General features: G+C 37.7%; 1 protein-coding gene across 2 annotated transcripts in view; it reads right to left on the reverse strand.

The window, feature by feature from the left end:
* The window catches only part of colq (collagen-like tail subunit (single strand of homotrimer) of asymmetric acetylcholinesterase), a 55,264-nt gene that overhangs the window by 16,627 nt on the left and 18,307 nt on the right, over window positions 1-20,330 (reverse strand). The window contains exons 2-9 of one of the 2 annotated variants that reach the window (XM_004915390.4): window positions 13,539-13,651; window positions 10,650-10,736; window positions 9,025-9,069; window positions 8,589-8,615; window positions 7,107-7,178; window positions 6,743-6,805; window positions 4,133-4,159; window positions 932-976 (exon numbers count right to left, since the gene is read on the reverse strand). In XM_004915390.4, the coding sequence (XP_004915447.1) occupies window positions 932-976; window positions 4,133-4,159; window positions 6,743-6,805; window positions 7,107-7,178; window positions 8,589-8,615; window positions 9,025-9,069; window positions 10,650-10,736; window positions 13,539-13,651 (479 nt within the window). The remainder of the gene's footprint in view (window positions 1-931; window positions 977-4,132; window positions 4,160-6,742; window positions 6,806-7,106; window positions 7,179-8,588; window positions 8,616-9,024; window positions 9,070-10,649; window positions 10,737-13,538; window positions 13,652-20,330) is intronic. The other variant, XM_002932727.5, reaches the window with a different exon arrangement.

The raw sequence follows: 20,330 nt of genomic DNA on the forward strand, positions 1-20,330 counted from the left end.
AACCTTTTGCTCTTTATTAAATTGATCTCCCAGCATCACCCACAAGAAAAATGTTTATTAGCCAGCTTTTAGAATTGAGCAGATTTCTCCTTTTGTTGACAGATACATTTTTGAAACAGAGCATTTTTAAATCAATACATCTCGCCTAGCCATGAAATACTATCTTTATATCATGTTTAAAATCCTGCAGCAATGGTAGCCTCCAGTGCAAATAAGGCAGGTGACTATCGGCACCACAGCCTGGTAAATGTTGGATACAACTCTGCAAAATCTTTCCATGAACTGTAGATAACAATGGCTAAGCACAAAACACTGCGACTGCGCACTATGGGGCACATTTACTAATCCACGAACGTCCGAAAAGCGTACGAAAAGCGTCCAAATGCGTTTTTTTCGTTATGATCGCGACTTTTTTGTTGCTGCCGCGACTTTTTCATGAATTGTCGCGAAATAATCGTACTGTCGCGCCGGGTACGAAAGTTTCGGATTCATTCAAGCTTCAGTATCGTGACTTTCCTTGGGCCAGGTTGGAGCTGCACAGTGCCATTGAGTCCTATGGGAGGCTTCCAAAATCATGCAAAGTCGCAAAGGTTTGCCCGCAGTTTACGAGCGCTCAATACGAAAAAGTCACAACAATTCGCGAAAAAGTCGTAACGGCGACAAAAAAGTCTCGACAATTCACGAAAAAGTCATAACGGCGACTAAAAAGTCGCAACAATTCGCGGAAAAGTCGCAACGGCGACGAAAAAATCACAAAATATTTGTTTCCAATCCGATTTTTTCCCATTCGGGATTTGGATTCGTGGATTAGTAAATATGCCCCTATGTGTTTCTACAGCAGCTGAGCTCTGGCACAGGAACATTTCCATTTAAAAAATACAAAGCTTAATAGGAATACGTAACTACTGTACAGTAAATGAGTGCTACATACCCGTTCACCTTTGGGGCCCATTTCACCGTTATCTCCTTTCATTCCCTAGGAAGAGCAAATAGTTATATAATTAGTTGAGCTGATACATATATAAGCATTGTCATGGGTATTAGGGACACAATGATGGTCTATTAAGGATTACATTGTGCTACAAGCACCAGCAGTTGAGGAGTTCTCAACTGGAATGAGGGACCCTGAGGTGGCAGCCCATTCCAACACTGAGAATAAGTACTTAAATATACTGACACATTTGGGGCAATTTATCAGTGGGTCTTTTAACACTTTTAACACTTCTATCACTACTAACTTGCCAAAAGCATATGGGCAAAAATTTTCCCCAGAATTCTAGCATAATATTGGCCACCTGATAGGTATCATCTACAGCTACTTACACATGAGCATCTTGTTTTGCGTATCATGTGCACAAAGTAGTGCCTGTTTTCCTAGCAGTGTCACTAATGGCATTAGCATCAGATTCCCTTGGTGCAAGCCATTTGCTTTCACGGGTGCAAACTGCTAGAAACTCTGGAATTATCACCAGGTCCAATGCTGATTATTCCAGGGTTCCATAGAATCCATGTGTGGAGTTCATTAACAAGTTCTGCATTTAACACCCTGTGTCCCTTTAAAAGAGAAACCCCTTCAAGTTCTATATGAAAAAGAACTGTACAGTTAGGATTTTTATTATTCACCTTCTTATGATACAGAATAGGGTATATAAATATATATAATGAAGGCTTCCCTTTTAATATGCCCAGTGCTAGTAATTTAGCTACTGACGCGTGGGTCACTCAGGAGGAAATTCAAAAGAGACTTGAACATGTAAAGGTAAACAAAGGTCCAGGGCCGGATGGGATTCATCCCAGGGTATTAAATGAGCTGAGCGCTGTGATTGCCAAGCCTCTTCACATAATTTTTCAGGATTCGTTGAGGTTTGGCATGGTGCCGAGAGACTGGCGGATTGCTAATGTGGTGCCGTTATTTAAAAAGGGATCTCGTTCTCAGCCTGAAAACTATAGGCCTGTTAGTCTGACATCAGTAGTAGGAAAGCTTCTGGAAGGGGTAATAAGGGATAGGATAGTTGAATACATTGCAGTTCACAATACTATTAGTTTGTGCCAGCATGGTTTTATGCGTAACAGATCTTGCCAGACTAATTTAGTCGCCTTTTATGAGGAGGTGAGCAGGAACCTTGATGCTGGAATGGCAGTTGATGTCATCTACTTAGATTTTGCTAAAGCGTTTGATACAGTACCTCACAGAAGGTTAATGATCAAATTGAGGAATATTGGCCTAGAACATAATATTTGTAATTGGATAGAAAACTGGCTGAAGGATAGAGTACAAAGAGTGGTGGTAAATGGAACATTTTCTAATTGGGCCAGTGTGGTTAGTGGAGTACCGCAGGGGTCAGTCCTTGGTCCTTTGCTTTTTAACTTGTTTATTAATGACCTGGAGGTGGGCATAGAGAGTACTGTTTCTATTTTTGCTGATGACACTAAATTGTGCAAAACTATAAGTTCCATGCAGGATGCTGCCGCTTTGCAGAGCGATTTGACAAAATTGGAAAACTGGGCAGCAAACTGGAAAATGAGGTTCAATGTTGACAAGTGCAAAGTTATGCACTTTGGTAGGAATAATATAAACGCAAACTATCTACTGAATGGTAGTGTGTTGGGGGCATCCTTAATGGAGAAGGATCTAGGGGTTTTTGTAGATCATAAGTTGTCTAATTCCAGGCAGTGTCATTCTGTAGCTACTACAGCAAATAAAGTGCTGTCTTGTATAAAAAAGGGCATTGACTCAAGGGATGAGGACATATTTTTGCCGCTTTATAGGTCCCTGGTAAGGCCTCACCTTGAGTATGCGGTGCAGTTTTGGGCTCCAGTCCTTAAGAAGGATATTAATGAGCTGGAGAGAGTGCAGAGACGTGCAACTAAACTGGTAAAGGGGATGGAAGATTTAAGCTATGAGGTTAGACTGTCGAGGTTGGGGTTGTTTTCTCTGGAAAAGAGGCGCTTGCGAGGGGACATGATTACTCTGTACAAGTACATTAGAGGGGATTATAGGCAGTTGGGGGATGTTCTTTTTTCCCATAAAAACAATCAGCGCACCAGAGGTCACCCCTATAGATTAGAGGAACAGAGCTTCCATTTGAAGCAGCGTAGGTGGTTTTTCACGGTGAGAGCAGTGAGGCTGTGGAATGCCCTTCCTAGTGATGTGGTAATGGCAGACTCTGTTAATGCCTTTAAGAGGGGCCTGGATGAGTTTTTGAACAAGCAGAATATCCAAGGCTATTGTGATACTAATATCTACAGTTAGTATTACTGGTTGTATATATATAGTTTATGTATGTGAGTGTATAGATTGGTTAGTATAGGTTGTGTGCTGGGTTTACTCGGATGGGTTGAACTTGATGGACAATGGTCTTTTTTCAACCCTATGTAACTATGTATGTAACTATGTAACTATGTAACTATGTATAAACCATTGTTTCCTTTTATTGATACCAGGTTTTAGAAATATATATGTCTAATGAAATGTCAGTATAAAAATATGATTAATGAAAAGGCATGATAAATGAATATGAGAGGAATAAGAGAGGAATATGGGCATGGAAACAGTCATTGATAGTTAAAACTAATGTTTCCAATAGTTAAAACTGAGGGGAAAAAAAAAAGACGAGTAATTCACATCAACTTGTGTTGTTACATAACAGAGACAGGTAGCTGATTAGTCTCCCACACCCAGTGCCAATATCTGCTTGTCAATGTACCACTACTCTATAAGGAACTGGTTTGTTAGAGTACTGCAGTGAAAAAAAACTGCATGTTCTGGTTACATGTTCACTTTTTTAGAATATTACTTTATTTTTCGTTGGCAAATAGATTATTTTTCAGACTTATTGTATAAAAGTGTCCAAATTACTTTTTGGCTTTATAACCTGGAATAGATTGCTTTGCTGAGAACTACACATCAATATTTGGAGAGTAGAAAATGAATTCAGTATTGTTATGTACAAGCAATATGTTTGATGCTTAGGGCAGATGAGCTTTGAATAGCTAAAAGCTCTATAGATTATGTCTGTTGAAGCAACAGTTATTCTGAAGCAGGGTTGGTTATACATACATACACCCTGGGGAGCTTTTCTACTTTAATGCAGCAGGTTATGATTAGCAATTAATAGGCTCAAGCACTAACCTCTTCTCCTTTAGCGCCAGGAAAACCCTTAAAGAAATGGCAGACATATTACCTAAATTTGCAACTTGGACAATATTTCAAGTAGTGTTTAATATCTTTGATGCCATGGCATGGGAAGAAGGCAATAAACCATCAAAAGCTATTGCTGTATGTACTAGATGCCATTCACATGCAAAATACATTGATATAAAGATTTTACCATAGTTGTCTTAACCGATCTTCTTGATGTTGCTAATAGGAGTTTAATTATCCTATTTTTTTTATCAACATAACTCAATGGACTTTCACCCCAATAATTAGGAGTGAATAAATAACTTTAAACTACTGAACTAGTATAGGTTGCAGATTTGAATTACTGTTTAAAATTCAATCTGTGCTATCAATTATATTAGGGTACTCATTTTAAAAGCTATTACGGCACCAACAAATGGGTGGGCTTCATTCATTGTGCCTGAAAAAGCTTCCCTAAATTAATCTGTTTGGATAGTCTTGTCCCTTTACAACAGTATAATTATGCACCAGGAGAAACTATAAATAACATGTAAGGTTCTGTATTTAAAAGACCATTTTTTAAAATACCATTAATATGTGTGTGTGTGTGTGTGTTTTTATTGCCATAAATCTTGAAATCTGTACTATTGGCCATGGATGATGCCAGAAGCTAAGGTGTCACATAAATGAGCAGAAGGTTAAGATATACAGTATGAGCTCATATGTGCTGTCTCTTAGGCAGGAGACAGTAATGTCTTAAGGAAGCAAATGCTCTTTTTATGGTTTTCACTCATTGCAGAACACAGGGCTGCTTCTCGACTATTTTTAAAGTATTTAGAGATCCCCCTGTATAGGTGGTAGTGGTTCAGTTATGCAAGGGCATAATAATTATATTAGAGCACATTATAGACAGATAGCAGGAGATCTTTTACCCATAGAAAAGACCAATGCACCATAGACCACCCCGTTAGATTAGAGGAACAGAACTTTCATTTGAAGCAGTGTAGGTGGTTTTTCATGGCGAAGGAAGTGAGGTTGAGAAGTGATCATGTGATGGCAGATTCTATTAATGTCTTTAAGGCATTGGTATATATAGTTTTATATGTGAATGTATTGATAGATCTTTATGTGTCTATATGTGCACTTGGGTTCATTTGCATTGGTTGAACTTTTTTCAACCCAACTTAACTATGTAAGATTAAAATTGATATTCACATAGGAGAAACAAGAAATTTTAGGTTTTTTAATTAAGGAAATGTTATTGATTATTACATAATTAGAGATTATATTTAATCAAGTAGAATTTTTTGTAAGACTTTCCTACCAGCACATTAGTTATAGGCACTATTCCATGTTTATTTAGGTAAAGCTAAAGATGTGGCTTTGCTTTGCCACTGTGCATCTGTGGGAGCTTTGTTATAACAATAATACCACATGTCAGCGGCAAAGATGAGAAACTAAAATGACATGACAATGGAATGGCATCTAACAATGGCAATGTAGCTATGAAATCAAAACCATGACTTTGTTATCTGTTAAAAGAAAATCCTAGCAAATGGTTAATTTAAAGGGACACTATCACAAAATGATGTTTAAAATTGTATATTCTGTCTTCTCTGTTAATGTCTTAGTGCTTCCAACCTACCATACACTCTGTATTTTGGTGGCTCACATGTGTAATAGGAAGCTAGATAATAAGTCACAGAATTTTCGGCCACATTTCTTTTATAAGATATTCCACATGTAGCACCATTATATGGTCTCAGAATGGTAGTGTATTCTGTTTGCAAACACCACTTCTAGTACAACAGCCCTTATGCAACACTTTGCATGTTTCTTAAAACCTTTTGATTTTGATGATATTGTCCCTTTAGATAAGCATTTAGTACTTATATAACGATATTAACATGCAGAAAAGGGCTATTAGACAATATTCAATATGCATATCATATAATATTATTAGATATAATGGCATTCCAACTAACACACACTTATATTTGCCTAGTGTATTGCTATGTTGCACCTAACAAACAGTTTATAGAAAAATAGCAACAGTGCGAGGAATGGGGAAAAATATGGAAGACAAAGGAGGAAAGGACATGGTGGATGATAAAATGGTGAGGATCATTTGGCATAAGGGAGAAGCTGGCATAAAATATTAGATGGTAGTAAGAAAAAAATATTTAAAAAAGAGAGTGGGTGTAATTGGAGAGTATGGTAATGGAGAGGACCTAAAATAAAATATGTGGCAAATTTTAAAATTGGAAAAATTGTGCAAGTAAAAAATGGGTAAAAATTAGGCTGCAAGAGTGACAGACAAAAACTGGGGACAAGGTAGTCATGGCATGATAAAATAAAAGAAGGAAAATCTTGTTAAGGAGAGAGAGTTAAAACAACAAAAGTATAGCAGTTGCTAGAACTCAGAAAGTTTATAACCACTTTTTGTGTTTGCAAGAGTATATGCAGTCAGCAGTATTCCTGTGATGGTCTATGGATTTATTGCCAGACTGCCTTTAACAAATAGCTATAAAAATGTCTGATGGCTGTGGGCTGGCCTGAAATACAGCAGGGGCTGCCAAGAAAAGATGCCATGTAAACGGAGAAACTGATTTAACAAACCTTAGGGCCCATTGGTCCTCTGGAGCCCGGCACTCCCAGTATTGCTGAATCACCCTTTTCTCCCTGCAGGCAAGTAACAAAAAATTTCACCAAATAAATTATGAAAAAAACTGAAGTATCATTACGTCCCAACAGTAACTCTAGAGCACTAGCAAGTCAGTGAGTACAATTCCATAATTTGTCTCCACGATGGAACCCTTAACAACCAGAAACTCATTGTTTTCCTACTCAGGCCTAACTGGGTGTGTTAAATGATGTCCATTACAGGAGCAAATTTTATAAAATGCAAATATTAAAATTTTAATTTCGTAAAAGAGACCTTTAATGCTTCAGATAAATGATTTAAGCTGAAAGCACTGCTTACCTTCTGACCCATTGGTCCTGCAGGGCCTATAGGCCCAGGCATTCCAGGAACACCAGGCGGGCCAGTCCTACCCTGAGCATAAAAACAATAAGTAGCATATTAAGCAATATATAAGACATAACATATAAGACACCCCTATGTGGTTAATCTAAAGTTACAGTAAGATTCTTTCCAATCAGGGTGTTGCTGCATGCATGGCTGATACATTAATCTCCTTATAACAAGCAGAAAAAAAGACCAGCAAGATATATAGTTTAAAAGGCCACTCAGTAGGCTGCAAGCCATTAGGTTATTTGGTATTCCAATGGGGCTTTACAAAGGGATTGATGTAGGGTCAGGGGTTATGGAAGCCACACATTCAGGAACATTCTCCTTTTGGGATAGCTAATAATAGTCTGTCAATATGAAGTGACCAGGTGATATTGCCCTGGAATATCATAATATAGAAAACATTAAAGAGTCAAATACTTCTGTGACCACATTTACAGAAACTGTCCTGCAGGCATATAAATAACATTATGTTTCCTATGTTCCACTTCCGAGAGGATGTGTATGACGTGTCAGTGTGCTCTCCCTTGGGATTAAATGCACAGCATGTGAAGGACCTGTTCTATTTGTAGATGGCTGGAATGGGGTTTACCATGTGAACGCCTAGACTTCAGACAAACTTGCAGAGCTTGCATAAAGTATTTTTATGAAAGCCTAAAGCACAACGTGTCTTGTTTAGTGGTGCCACACTGTCTTGTGTGCAGTATGAGCACAAATGCACGCGAGGAGGCAATAAACCCAATCAAAGCACAGACCAGGTCACACTTACAGTACCTTACATGATTATGATTTAGAAGCAAACGGTATATAACCACAAATGCAACCATGGCTTTGGGGCAGCATACTTAATTACCCCAAAACGCAAAATGAAAATTAATAAAATATCACCTCTACAACACTAAAGTGAATGAGAGCCACATGCTCTTATGGAGGGTTTCTACAAATTACAAGCCTTAAGGAGCAATACACGGGCAGATTAAAGATGCCAATTTGAGTCCTTTAGACCAATTTGACAGCTTGTCTGCCCATGTATGTGGCCGCCCAACTTGCTTCCCTGATCAGCAGCTGGCCGTAAATTGACCAGGTGTTTGATTTTCCAGTTGGATTGGGGACTGCAACTGCGTTCCTCAGTCCAATGGCCCCTATACCCTAGGGCCAAAGGATCAAAATAGCCTGATATTGCCCACCTTATGGTTGTTTTGGTGACCTTGCCAAATAAGCGGATTTTAATGTGTATGTGCCACCTTTAGTCAAAGCATTTTTAGAACTATTCAGTTGAAATCGACAACTTTAATGGACCAGATTGTTGCCCTCCAAGGAAAACAATCACTTACATGCCACAAAAGCATTTCTTACCACAGGCATTGAAACCACAGTGCATAATATGAGTGGGTAAAAGGAACATTTATTAACATTTAATTACTATGACTGTACCTTTCTTCCTGGCCTGCCAATTTCACCCTGTGGAAGAAGGTAAAACTTAGTACCATCGCAATGAAGACAGATTTAATGTGACTATTTAGTCTTAGATGAGTCTTTATATTGTGCGACAGGATGAGAGGCTGCTGTAGCTGGACAATTCAAAAATGATATCATCTTTGTGTTGATTAAATTCAAACCAGTGCAGCCAGATATATGCAGGAGTATAAATCAAGACTGTGGATGAGATCACCTGCCAAGAGGTTCATAAATAATGGAATATGTGTACTGCATTGCTTGGCTCTCCACTGGATACTCCTGAGCTGTAGCAAACCAAAGTACAAATCCTGTCGTACAAAGCAAAGCTTCACTAAAAACATGTGGCAATGTATTAGAAAATATAACAATTAACCATTTAAAATACTGTGTAAAGTACAAAGGGTTGACCTACTTTCTCTCCCTTTGGTCCAGATAACCCAGGAACGCCATGAGGGCCCTAGTAACAAAACAAGATATAAACAAAGTTAATGATGTTAAGAACACAATAACAAAGGCACAGGAAATCTTAAAGAAATGTTTGAAAGGTTTATGCTTGCCCCATATACTCAAGGATTTACAAAGTCCTAATATTGTTTTATGGGTCACTAATATTAGATTCCTACATCACCATAACACTGTGTAAAACAAACTGCAGGTATAGAATACCCTGTTCTGTTTCATAAAGCAGTCCTTGCAAACAAACCTATGAATACTATGTAGGTGGTTTAGCAAAATCTGAACCCTGTAGTCCAATATGGGCATACAGATTATGAGATTTACGCCCTTTGTTTAAATTATAATATTTGCATTTCATAATAAATAACCTTGAAATAGTGTGGGAGGAAACTTCTTGCAGATAGTGCCCAGGACAGAACTGAACAAACCAATAAGAAGTATTCACTACAGAATCGCTGTGCTGCCTAAATATTCTTATTATAAACTCAGGTAAAGCATTTGTTCCTAACAGTTAAAGATATACTCTATGATGAGTTTATCTTCCCACTTTGTGTTGATCTGATGCGAGAGTTCAAGAGGCCATTGTGTTTACTAAACTGGTGAGGGCAGGTAAAGAGCAGTACTTTATAATGAATGATAGTCCAATGCTCCTTACATAGTATTGCAAAACTAATTCTGTACTGTACCTTGGGAGCAGTTGACAGCATGTTTGATTTCCCTGAATCTGAAGAACATGGACTACTTTTACTCATATATTCAAATGAATGTTAACTGGTACATATGTGCTTTAATCTGCACTATGGTCTTAATATTTTGCTAGTCATGTATTACTTAAGAAGCACTATAGGCTTGAAGGACAAGTAGGGATACACTGAATTCAGCAAATGCACAATTTCTCTGGCAACCTACCTATACCCTTGTAGCAGACAGCCTGAGCATACATTTAATTTTAACATACTATAGTTAAGGCTATTTCTGACAGTTTTCTTGTTTTTTTCTACATTATACGTTAATAGATTTATTCTACGTTAATAGATTAGTTGCATGCAGAATAAAGGGATAAGAGTTAATGAAGGCAAAAGACAAGAAAGGGTGCCCTAAAGAAGGCTGACGGAAAGTAAGGTATATAAATAAAATTACCACAGTGAATTCCTGGGATGGTAAATGAAGAAGAAAGTTCTGAGTCTTGAGTAAAGGCGACTGATTTGGCAGCATATCTGCCATGTATATCTGGCCTAAAATTGGTTGGGCTGGCTTGATTTTACTGTCAGATCTGGGACTGTATTGGCTCATTGATGCGGAATTTACTCAGACACCTCCTATTCCCGTTCCGCCTAAATGATCATATTAGCCTTATATTAGCCACTTAAGCGGGCATATCGGGAGACAGACCCACTCATTTGGCGACCTCGCTAAATGAGTAAATCTTACCATGTATGCCCACCTTAACTCAGGTATGAATAGTTTAGAAAATGTACCCTGGCAACCAATTTAAAAATTAAATGCATTCTGGAGTACATCAGAGCAATAAACATGTTTTTACAATTAGTGCAACACTCATATTAGCAATAACATACAAACCTGTGGACCAGGAGGTCCCTCTGGTCCTTGTGGGCCTGACACACATAATGGAACTGTGGGATTAGTCACCACTGGAGGCCCCTCAAACTTAAAAAACAAGAAAATATAGTAAATTAATATACTCATTAGACACTGTTCTAATATTGTTATCTTATCAACAAGTTTAAAGAAGTTGTAGCAAGAGTTACTACTTAGAACCTGGGGCACAAAGCATCAGGGCAATGGCACGCATATTCTGCATTTGGCCGCTGTGACACAAAACATCAGAAAATTCTTAGCCACAGTGGGTGCTAAGAATAGAGGTAGTGATCCAAAACACCCACAGTAGCAAGAAATTTTCTTGGAAGACAAAACACCTTGTATGTCACTGCCCAACAAGGTCACAAACTTGTTTCTTAGTTAAAGCATCTTAGTGCAACAATAAAGATATTTTATTATTTTATTTCACAGCCCAGTGGCATGCAGTCTATCAAAAAATATATCACCTAATACAGAAATAAGTAAAACTTTGCAGCAAAAAAGCTGTGCTGATTTACACAACATGCGTCCATTTCTGTGGCACAAACTCCAACACGAAGAATGAGATATGCGCCTATGTAAGGCCCCTGTGACTGTGTCAAAGCAGATATATACCCCTTTTAATAGCAAATCTGAGTTAAAAACTAACTGTTACAGTATACTATGGACAACACATAAGAAATAAATTGAAAATTAAATATAAGTAACTTTTGCCATTCTTCTTAAAAAACTTAACTACTGGCTTTTCCCATAAAAATTCAGTTGCATTCAGCACAGTACCTCTCAATATCATGTAGCTTACAGTGCTAGAAATGAGCAGTCTATGCACATACATTTAATGGAATGCAGCAACATCTATTAGCTGGATTGGAGCTAACCTTCAGTGGCAAGCTCCCACTAAGTAATTGCTTTGAGGTACAGATTGTTTCCAGTGAAGAGTTACTGACTCCACAAGTGATGCTTAGAATGTCTATAGAGATAGATATATTATTGTACAATATTTTGAATATTTACATGTAATTATAAGTAAAATGTGTTATTAAGACTATGGCTCAATTAAACAAATCTAATAAACTAATAAATTCCGGAAAAAATCATTTGCCCCCCTTGCTACAGTACATCTTGTCATACTGACCTTCCAGATTACAGCCTCATATATGTGAATGCCTTGAGGAGAGCATTTGTCCTTTGCTCAACCTCAGTTGTGCTAGCAGACAGCGAGCAGATAAACAAATGTGCCCATTGTTTGTCACTTGAGCATACAGAGGGTGGCAGAGCACATTGCCAGATACTGAGTACAGAAATAAAGATGTGATGGCTTCCATTAAACAAAAACAAACAAAACAAAATTCTGTCACGTTCAGGTTACAAAATGATTGGGTTCTAAAAATGGCTATTACAATCTATAGAAAGCTCAAGCTATAGAAACCCTGCCATTCTATTCAAGTAGGCTCTGAAGGATGTTACAACATCTTGCATGCAGCCCATAACTTTCTTGCATGGACCGAGATCAGTTAATTACCTGAAACCACAATAGGACTTGGAGATTGCATTATTATTTCTACAACATATTGCTCCCCACCCCATTGATGCTGCTCAGTGGCCTCAAAGAAGGTGCCCAGGATTTAAGTTTTGGACCACAGAGACACCAAGTTTCTTCTTCTTTGCCTCTACAGATGGGTTTTGATAAAGAATGAAAACATTTCCCACACTAAAGTACAATGATTTTATTGTTGCTAATAGTAGAATGAGTTTATTCTTCTGGTTAGAAGGGCCTTACTTCCAAAATGAAAGCCTATCATATATCTTATGGTTCCTTCAGCGAGACCTCCCTTTTCAGCTTTTTTTTCTGTTGGTCAACATATCTGTTGGGAGGGTTGGTGAACTCCAAGCTTTCATATTCCTTTACTGGCAAGTTATTTCTGTCATGGATTCCAGAATTTTTTTCCTATAACTGTGTCAGCTAAATTTTATTCAGAGCAAGATGGGTGAATCTATGTGCAACTTGATGCTTGAAGACATATAAGAACTCATTTATGTTCATAGCTACAACTGAAGTTACACAAAAATGGATGCAAAGATTCAGTAAAGTTGCCTAGTTCTACACAGAAGTTGACAAAAATATTAGAAAAAAAAATTGAAAACAATTCACCATTCAATTCATTCAATTAGAGATTTAAGAGAATTCACCACTGAGGATGCTAGTTGCTAGCACTATATTAGGCATCTAAGTGATGTATACAGATCAGGTGGCATTCTCACTGGAGGTTTGGGGGGAGGAATGCTATATTGTATGCAAAAAACATCACAAACTGCACCCAAAATTGTGCTTTGCACACTGTAGTCTTAAATGAGCCCTTTTATTTGTCTTTGGGTTACTTATGGACATTACAGAAACACTTTGCCATTTGAAAGTACAGAAGAGTCTGCATCCACCCTGTTGGCCAAATCTAATGAGCAAGAGGCATATGAGGATCTTGGTTGGTCTTTAAAAGAAACCTGCAGACTGATTTCTTTTTATTCTAGAATGTTCTATGATGCCATGTGATATTAATGCAATATTCTCTTTTTCTGCAAGCCTAGAAGGTAGTGAAGTACATGAAAGAACATATCTTAGGTGCAGGGGGAAGCAGACTCTGTGGCTGCAGGGGGGCCCAGGAGGTACAGGGGGCCCCACGAGGTCCTACTTAATAAGCTATTAAATTATTATTAGTAAAACAGGTCAACCTCTGGACAGTTTTGGGGACTAATAATGAATTTGCTGCCGGGCCCAGTAATATCTACCAAAAGGTTATCACAATGAACACTTTTTCACTCATTAAACAATGCAAGTTAAAATGTGTCATGTAGGTTATTGACTTATAAACTCACCCAGTTCTGTTCTCTGAAGAAAGGAAGGGGAGGGAATAATGGTGGTGGAGGCGGAGACAGGATACAGCATAATTTGCTATTGCTTCGTTTCTTCTGCTCAAAGGAAGCCAATGCTGCCAAGACAAAAGCTCAGATGTGGTTTGGTGCAAAATGTGCACATTATGCAAAGACATAAATCAACATTAAAGGGGATGTTCACCTTCAGACAACAGTCTGAATTTGAACAGCCCCAGTGAAAAAAAACATTTTTGTAAAGCATCTTTATTATTTAAAGGGTGGAGACACATGGAGCTACTTAGTAGCAGGTACTTAATGCCAAAAATACCCTGCCATAGACAATACTGAGAACTGCCTCTGCTAAAAACGCATAGAGACAATTATCAGTAAATGATCAACATTGTCTATTTTTGTAGCTGTGGCAAGTAGCTGTTACTAGTATCTCTGTGTTTCTTCACCCTGAAATGTGCAGTTTTGAAGCTACAGACCAGTGTTAGTGCTGCTATAACAATCTCACTTTTAAGTAAGTAAGTAGACTTTTATTGTCATCCCAACAATATACTTACAAGTACACAGTGGGATGAAATATCGTCCTCCTGAATCGAAAAAAGGTGCAATACATAAGTATAAGCTTAACCCAAAGCTTAACCCAAAGAGCTATCTACAAATTGGCTTAATATTACCCTAAAAAGATACAAAGTAGTAGTATGAAACATTCTTGTAAGCGCTAATGTCCAACAAGAAGGCCTTTACATTTAGTTAAACTGTAGCTCTTAGTAACCTACCAATAGCTGGCCAGTGGGCTGGGAGATGTAGTGCAATTACACATGGAGGAGCACAGTGTGCCCTTTCCATTGCCAGAGATATCCAACCCTTGACAGCTCTGCTTGAAGCCACAGTAGTCTAATAAACCTCTAGATGTTTTTGCTATTCAACATTAGCATGTAACACCTGTTGTGTCTCACAGCAAGGATCGGACATGTGAAATAAGGAAAAAATGTAGAAACTCTGATAGCAAATACTAAGTCTGTAATACCAGAGAACGTCTGCTGATAAACTGAGACGTTTATAGTATGAAATATGAAAATAATATCTGTGCTGAAACCCTTGCCATAGAAATAGGGATAACATCCTACATGAACTACAAAAATGCATTCATGAAATGACAGAGTATCATCACTGTAGAATTCAAACCCTTAGCAGAAAATTCAGCAGAAAACAAAACTGAAATGACATAAAAATGAATGAATGGGGCTGTCACAGCCATTTTATATTAATCTTTCCTAATTATGGGGCTGTTCTCCTTGAAATTAATATTTAATATGAAGAAATGTTATTTTAGCACAAACTAAAATGTTTTTTTAATTCTCGGTGGTTATATATTTATTAAAATCCGCAGGCGACAGGGGAAGGGTTGCTGTTGCTGTGTGCGCCTGGCCCCTCTGTAGATTTTTTGATGGGGGTCCCAGGATAGGGCAGTTACGCCTCTGTCTGTTAATCGTCTGGCTTATGCTGCATTGTTTCAGCAGGCAGAAGCAGTAGTGCAAAGAAAATAAACAGCCAGAAAAATACTGATTTCAAGAGCAATTACATTTACAAATAACTTTGAAACCACTTTTGTTAACAAATGTATATTGGAAAGCTGTATTAATAATTATGCAAAAAATTGTGATAAGTGTAAAAAAAAACAATAAAATGTAGCCTTATTTTTAAAGGAGATGTAAATGTTAAAAAAACAAATCATATATTTAGCCTTAGATTACTATTCTCTACACTTTACACTACCTTCATTTTTAATATAAGACTACCTTAATCCACCATGTCCAGCACTTCCCCCTGGTGTTTTGCAGTCACTTGTGCTGAGCCCCCACCCTCCTGGGAAAAAAAAGCCTGCTCATGCACAGGCTGGCTCCTACTGCCTCCAGGCATGCGCAGAAGGGCTCTCCACTTCCACAAGACTTAGGGGGAGATTTACTAATCCACGAACGCTCCGAAGGCGTCCAAATGCGTTTTTTCGTAATGATCAGTATTTTTGAGACTTTTTCGTATGTCCCACGATTTCTTCATCGCCGTCGCAACTTTTTCATATATTTTCCGCGACTTTTTCGTCGCCGTCGCGAAAATATCGGATTGGTTTTTCCGCCATTTACTATCGCTCTGTCGCGACGGTGATGAAAAAGGCGCGACAAATACGAAAAATTGCAGCGGCGACGAAAAAGTCCCCAAATTTTCGTTTCCAATACGATTTTTGCCCTTTCGGGATTCGGATTCGTGGATTAGTAAATCTGCCCCTTAGTGTGAGAGACCTGAACAGGAAGTGAACAGGAAGTGACCTGAACAAGAGCTTCACGCTGAAGGAAGGAGAGGACTCCAGTAGCTTGTAACTCAGCAACCAGGTCAGAAAGTACAGAGGGACAAAGGTAGGCAATCTGGGAAGCTGTTTAGAGTAATTTTAATAATAGAAAAAAAAAGGTTTACTTATTCTTTAAGCTGGCCATACATTCACAGATTTAGGACTGTGTGTGGGCTCCAAACTATCCCAAACTACTATAATTTTTGTATCATGGCTATTGGTCGTTTAGTCGATCAGCCAGGTTAGGAAATTTTGGTCGCATAACAATAAAATCTGTGCATGTATTGTGTATCTGACTATATCCCTGGGGGACCTATAATGCATTTCCAGGAAGTCACTTTCGTACAATGTGTCTGCCAACTATTTCATGTTCAGAACATCCTCCGGTTTAGTCTACAATTTCTGAATTGAGTGTTAGTTAGTGATATCCGAAAGTTCGTCAGAAGACTAAAATCCAAGTGTGTATGGTCACCATTATCCGGAAACCCCTTATCCAGAAAGCTCCAAATAACAGGAAGGCCATCTCCCTTAGACTCCATTTTAATCAAATTATTTAAATTTTTAAAATTGATTTTCATAATAAAGCAGCACATTGTACTTCATATGAACTAAGCTGTATGGATCCATATTTTTGGCAAAACAATCCTATTGGGTTTATGTAATGTTTAAATGATTTTTAGTAAACTTAAGGTATGGAGATTCAAATTTTGAAAATACCCCTTATCTAGAAAACTCCATGTCCCAAGCATTCTGGATAACGGGTCCCATACCTGTTTATATTTATTACATTGTCAATGGTTTTAATGTTAGTTGTAAATGTAATTCCTATTAAAAGCAGTGTCTTTCTTTCCCTTGCTATTCACTGCCTACATCCTACTAATGGTTAATTGGAGAGTAGTATAGTTAAGGTTTCGGTAAAACCTGAATAAAAGTTGCCATATATTTCTGCATCCTGAAAGAAGCTGTACAGCAACAACCAAACATAAGAGTACAGCAGCGATTATTCATCATCTGTAAAATGTCTAAATGGTTGGCCAATTGACAATCACCTGAATAAAATGTGAAATGTGTAACATGATTATAAATTCAATATACAACTGCAACTTCAATTTATATTTCAGTATAAAATAACTCATAAATATAACATGAACTCTATAAGCCAGTTGGCTAAAAGTCAAGCTAGTGGCTCCACTGATAATGAATTGACATACATTATTAGACACTGCTCCAAAACAATATAAACATACTTGTACACCTGGAGCATTGCCCAGTAAGTGATATTATCTGTTATGTACAACTGCAGAGAAGCATTATATTTATTGCACTCACTGCACATAATTCACTTGTTATGCACACACTACATTAAAGCTGTATAGAGTATTCTTACAAACTTAAACTTAAAATAAATCTATTGTGCATAATGAAACAGAAAGCGAAGTCCCAGAGGCCAGAGCCAAGATATATTGTATTTTGCTATTTTATTTCCCAAATTTTCATCTTTCCATTTGGGAACTTAAATAGCATCAGTAGGGACCAAAATAGAAAGCCACACATTGTAAATGACACTTGCTCTGTGTCATTTAAGTTCAGAGAGACTGAAACCTTTATCAAGTACTTTGTAACTCCCACCCCCAGAGACATCCTGGCCATAAGTGCACACACACAATATCTATTATTCACACCAGTTGATATTCAGCTTCAAATAGCCACTTTGCTGTTCAAGTGGGATACAAATAGAGACTGCAGCCAAAGACTACAACTCAAAGTTATGTTCTTGACCTTTTCCTAAACACATTTAACTTAGTTTATACGTTTCATTTATTTACACAGTAATTGTAGAAGGGCAATAGTGCTAGGTCTCATGCCTAGTCTAGTTTTTTTCATTTATTTTCTGTTGTACAGTATACCCCTTTCTATATAGTATCTGTATCCTTTCTATCAGTGTCTTTCTATACAGTATACTCCTCAATATTAATTCAAGTAGGACTTGTGCTGAACATACTTTCTGAAGACTCTGAAACAAGAATTATTGGAACCTACACCAATTTCAAGCAAATCTAAGAAAAGATGAAAATAAATGTGCATGTACCATTCTGCATTCAGAATACTAGTATGCAGGTTGGTTCACAGAAGGTAGTTAAGGCACCAAAGCAAGGAAACTATCTACAAATGAGATGAAAAGGTGCATATTCACTAAACAAACAAAAGGAAAGGTTTTTAATATGTTGTTGCTTAAAAAGGCCATCGGTTCAGGGAAATGTATATACCAGCATACAAAGGTAGCCATACTGAATAATGTTCTTTGTACAGTATAAGCAACTTTAGTTTTTAAAAATCTACAGACTGGTGTGTTGCAAACACAAAGTATCATTAATGTCCAACCAATCCATCAATTATCAGTCCATCCAAATTTGTCAAGGCCTCTCACAGGTAATGTTTTACCTACCCCGGCCTTCAGAGTCATAACAGGCCAGGGAAGAAAATCCTAATATATTGCCTGTCAATTTCCTGAAGAGTGCCTTGCATTTCAATATCCATATTTTAAACAGTGTAAAAACCTTACACTGAGCTTAGAATGCTTTGTGCAGCTACAGGCATTTATAATATTATTTTTAATAATATATAATCAACAATTTGCAAACTATCATTCTCTACATTCTGCATTCTCTCAACATCATCCTCAAAGGCAATTCCCCTTTAAGGAAAACAATACTTAAAAAGACTTGTGTTATTAGCAAATCATCTTGATATAAAATGTATATAAATATTTTAAATAATGCCTGACTAGAGGAAGCAATAACATGTTTTCTCAAAACAGAACAGTATGACTAGATTTGTAAATTCTATAAAATATTCCACCAAAAGAGGTAAAAGAGGCACATACACATCATTGCTTCTGCAACTGGATGCAAGAATCCCATTTGTTTATCTGGAATTTTATTGACAGATATATATGCCTTTACCCAGGACTGCCTAGCTTTCTACTGCCATGTTCCTCCCACACATTCACTTATCTCAACTAAATCAATTTCCATTACAAGATGAAACATTTTCATTTGTTTGATTAGATCTTCCGGAACACAGGGAAAATTAGTTGTAGTTTATGCCTAGGGGACATAAACATTTGACATTACATTCTGCACTGCAAAAAGAAAACCGAACATATTCCTAATGCACTTTTTTATTTTTGGCTTTTAAAATTTATGGTAGTGCTGCATCTTAAACATAAATGGCTCATTACGCTGAATATTACATTTGAGCTCTGTAGTATAAAACAGAAAGTTACATATTGGGATTGATTTACTGACATTGTAATATAATCTAAGTATTTTTTCTACAAGCATGAAGTATATCATGCTGTGTAATTGTGGTCTCAACTGTGCTTTACAATATCATATGCCAAAGTGGTTTTCTTTAATTAGATCTTTTCTAGTTTTGATAGGTCTTCCTTTGTGTGTAATGTGCTAATGATAAAGGTCAAGTATACAGTTCTTAGCTTGGGCAGTGCATAGCCTTAGCACATTACAAAAGGTAGAAGGATTTGGCTAAATTAACTGGGTTACTCCTTTTAATTTGAGTTCTGTATAAAAGCCAACAGTAGGCAAAATACATTTTGCATATATTGATAGGTACTGCATCTGATATATTAACTATGTGAAATAATGCAAATATTTGTAATAACATGTTCTGTGAAGTGACAGTTGTTTATGCATAATAGAACTACATTACATATGGCAATACACACACAAGGACGATATGCAAAATGTGACAACTGACCCTATAAATGAATCTTCCCAGTACCATGTATTTAATCTGTAAACCTCATCCTGGTTTTTGCAACTATAAACTATAAGGTGGGACGTAAATTTGGGGTTCTACTGTATATCCAAAAAAAACTTTTGTATGTGTAGGGGAGCTGTGTACACTAGTCTCTCATCTGTGTTGTTACTGTGCAAGGAGGAGGAGCCCCCACCCTATGTGTGACAGGAAGGAAGTGAGAGAGGGGGAGTGCTGGAACAAGGAAGCAGAGAGACAAGCAAGGTGTTGGTAGCTTTCACAGGGTTCTGTATAAGAAAGTAGTTGGGAACCCCCCAGTGGCAGAAAGCGCGCTCTTTTTGGGGAGTGGAAGGAAAGGGCGCTCTTGTCAGGGCTCTAAAGAGCAAAGCGTGTTCTTCTCAAGGCACGGAAAGCCAAAGGGAGTCCATCTCAGGACTTTGAAGCACTTGCCACATAAGTGGGGATTCCCCTCAGCAGTTCAGAAAGTACCAGCTGTGTTATGTGAGTGAAGTTGCCCCTGGCTGGCAGGTTGTATCTATCTCTACAAATTTTAAGGTATAGTGTCCTGCCAATAAATCCATCAACCTTTCCTGTGTTTGTTGTTGATCCGAGAAGATTCCCAGGGAGGGGTACCGCAGTTCAACCTGTTCTGACCGTGGGTGGAG

Source organism: Xenopus tropicalis, chromosome 6 (genome assembly GCF_000004195.4).
Source record: "Xenopus tropicalis strain Nigerian chromosome 6, UCB_Xtro_10.0, whole genome shotgun sequence".
Lineage (NCBI taxonomy): Eukaryota > Metazoa > Chordata > Amphibia > Anura > Pipidae > Xenopus > Xenopus tropicalis.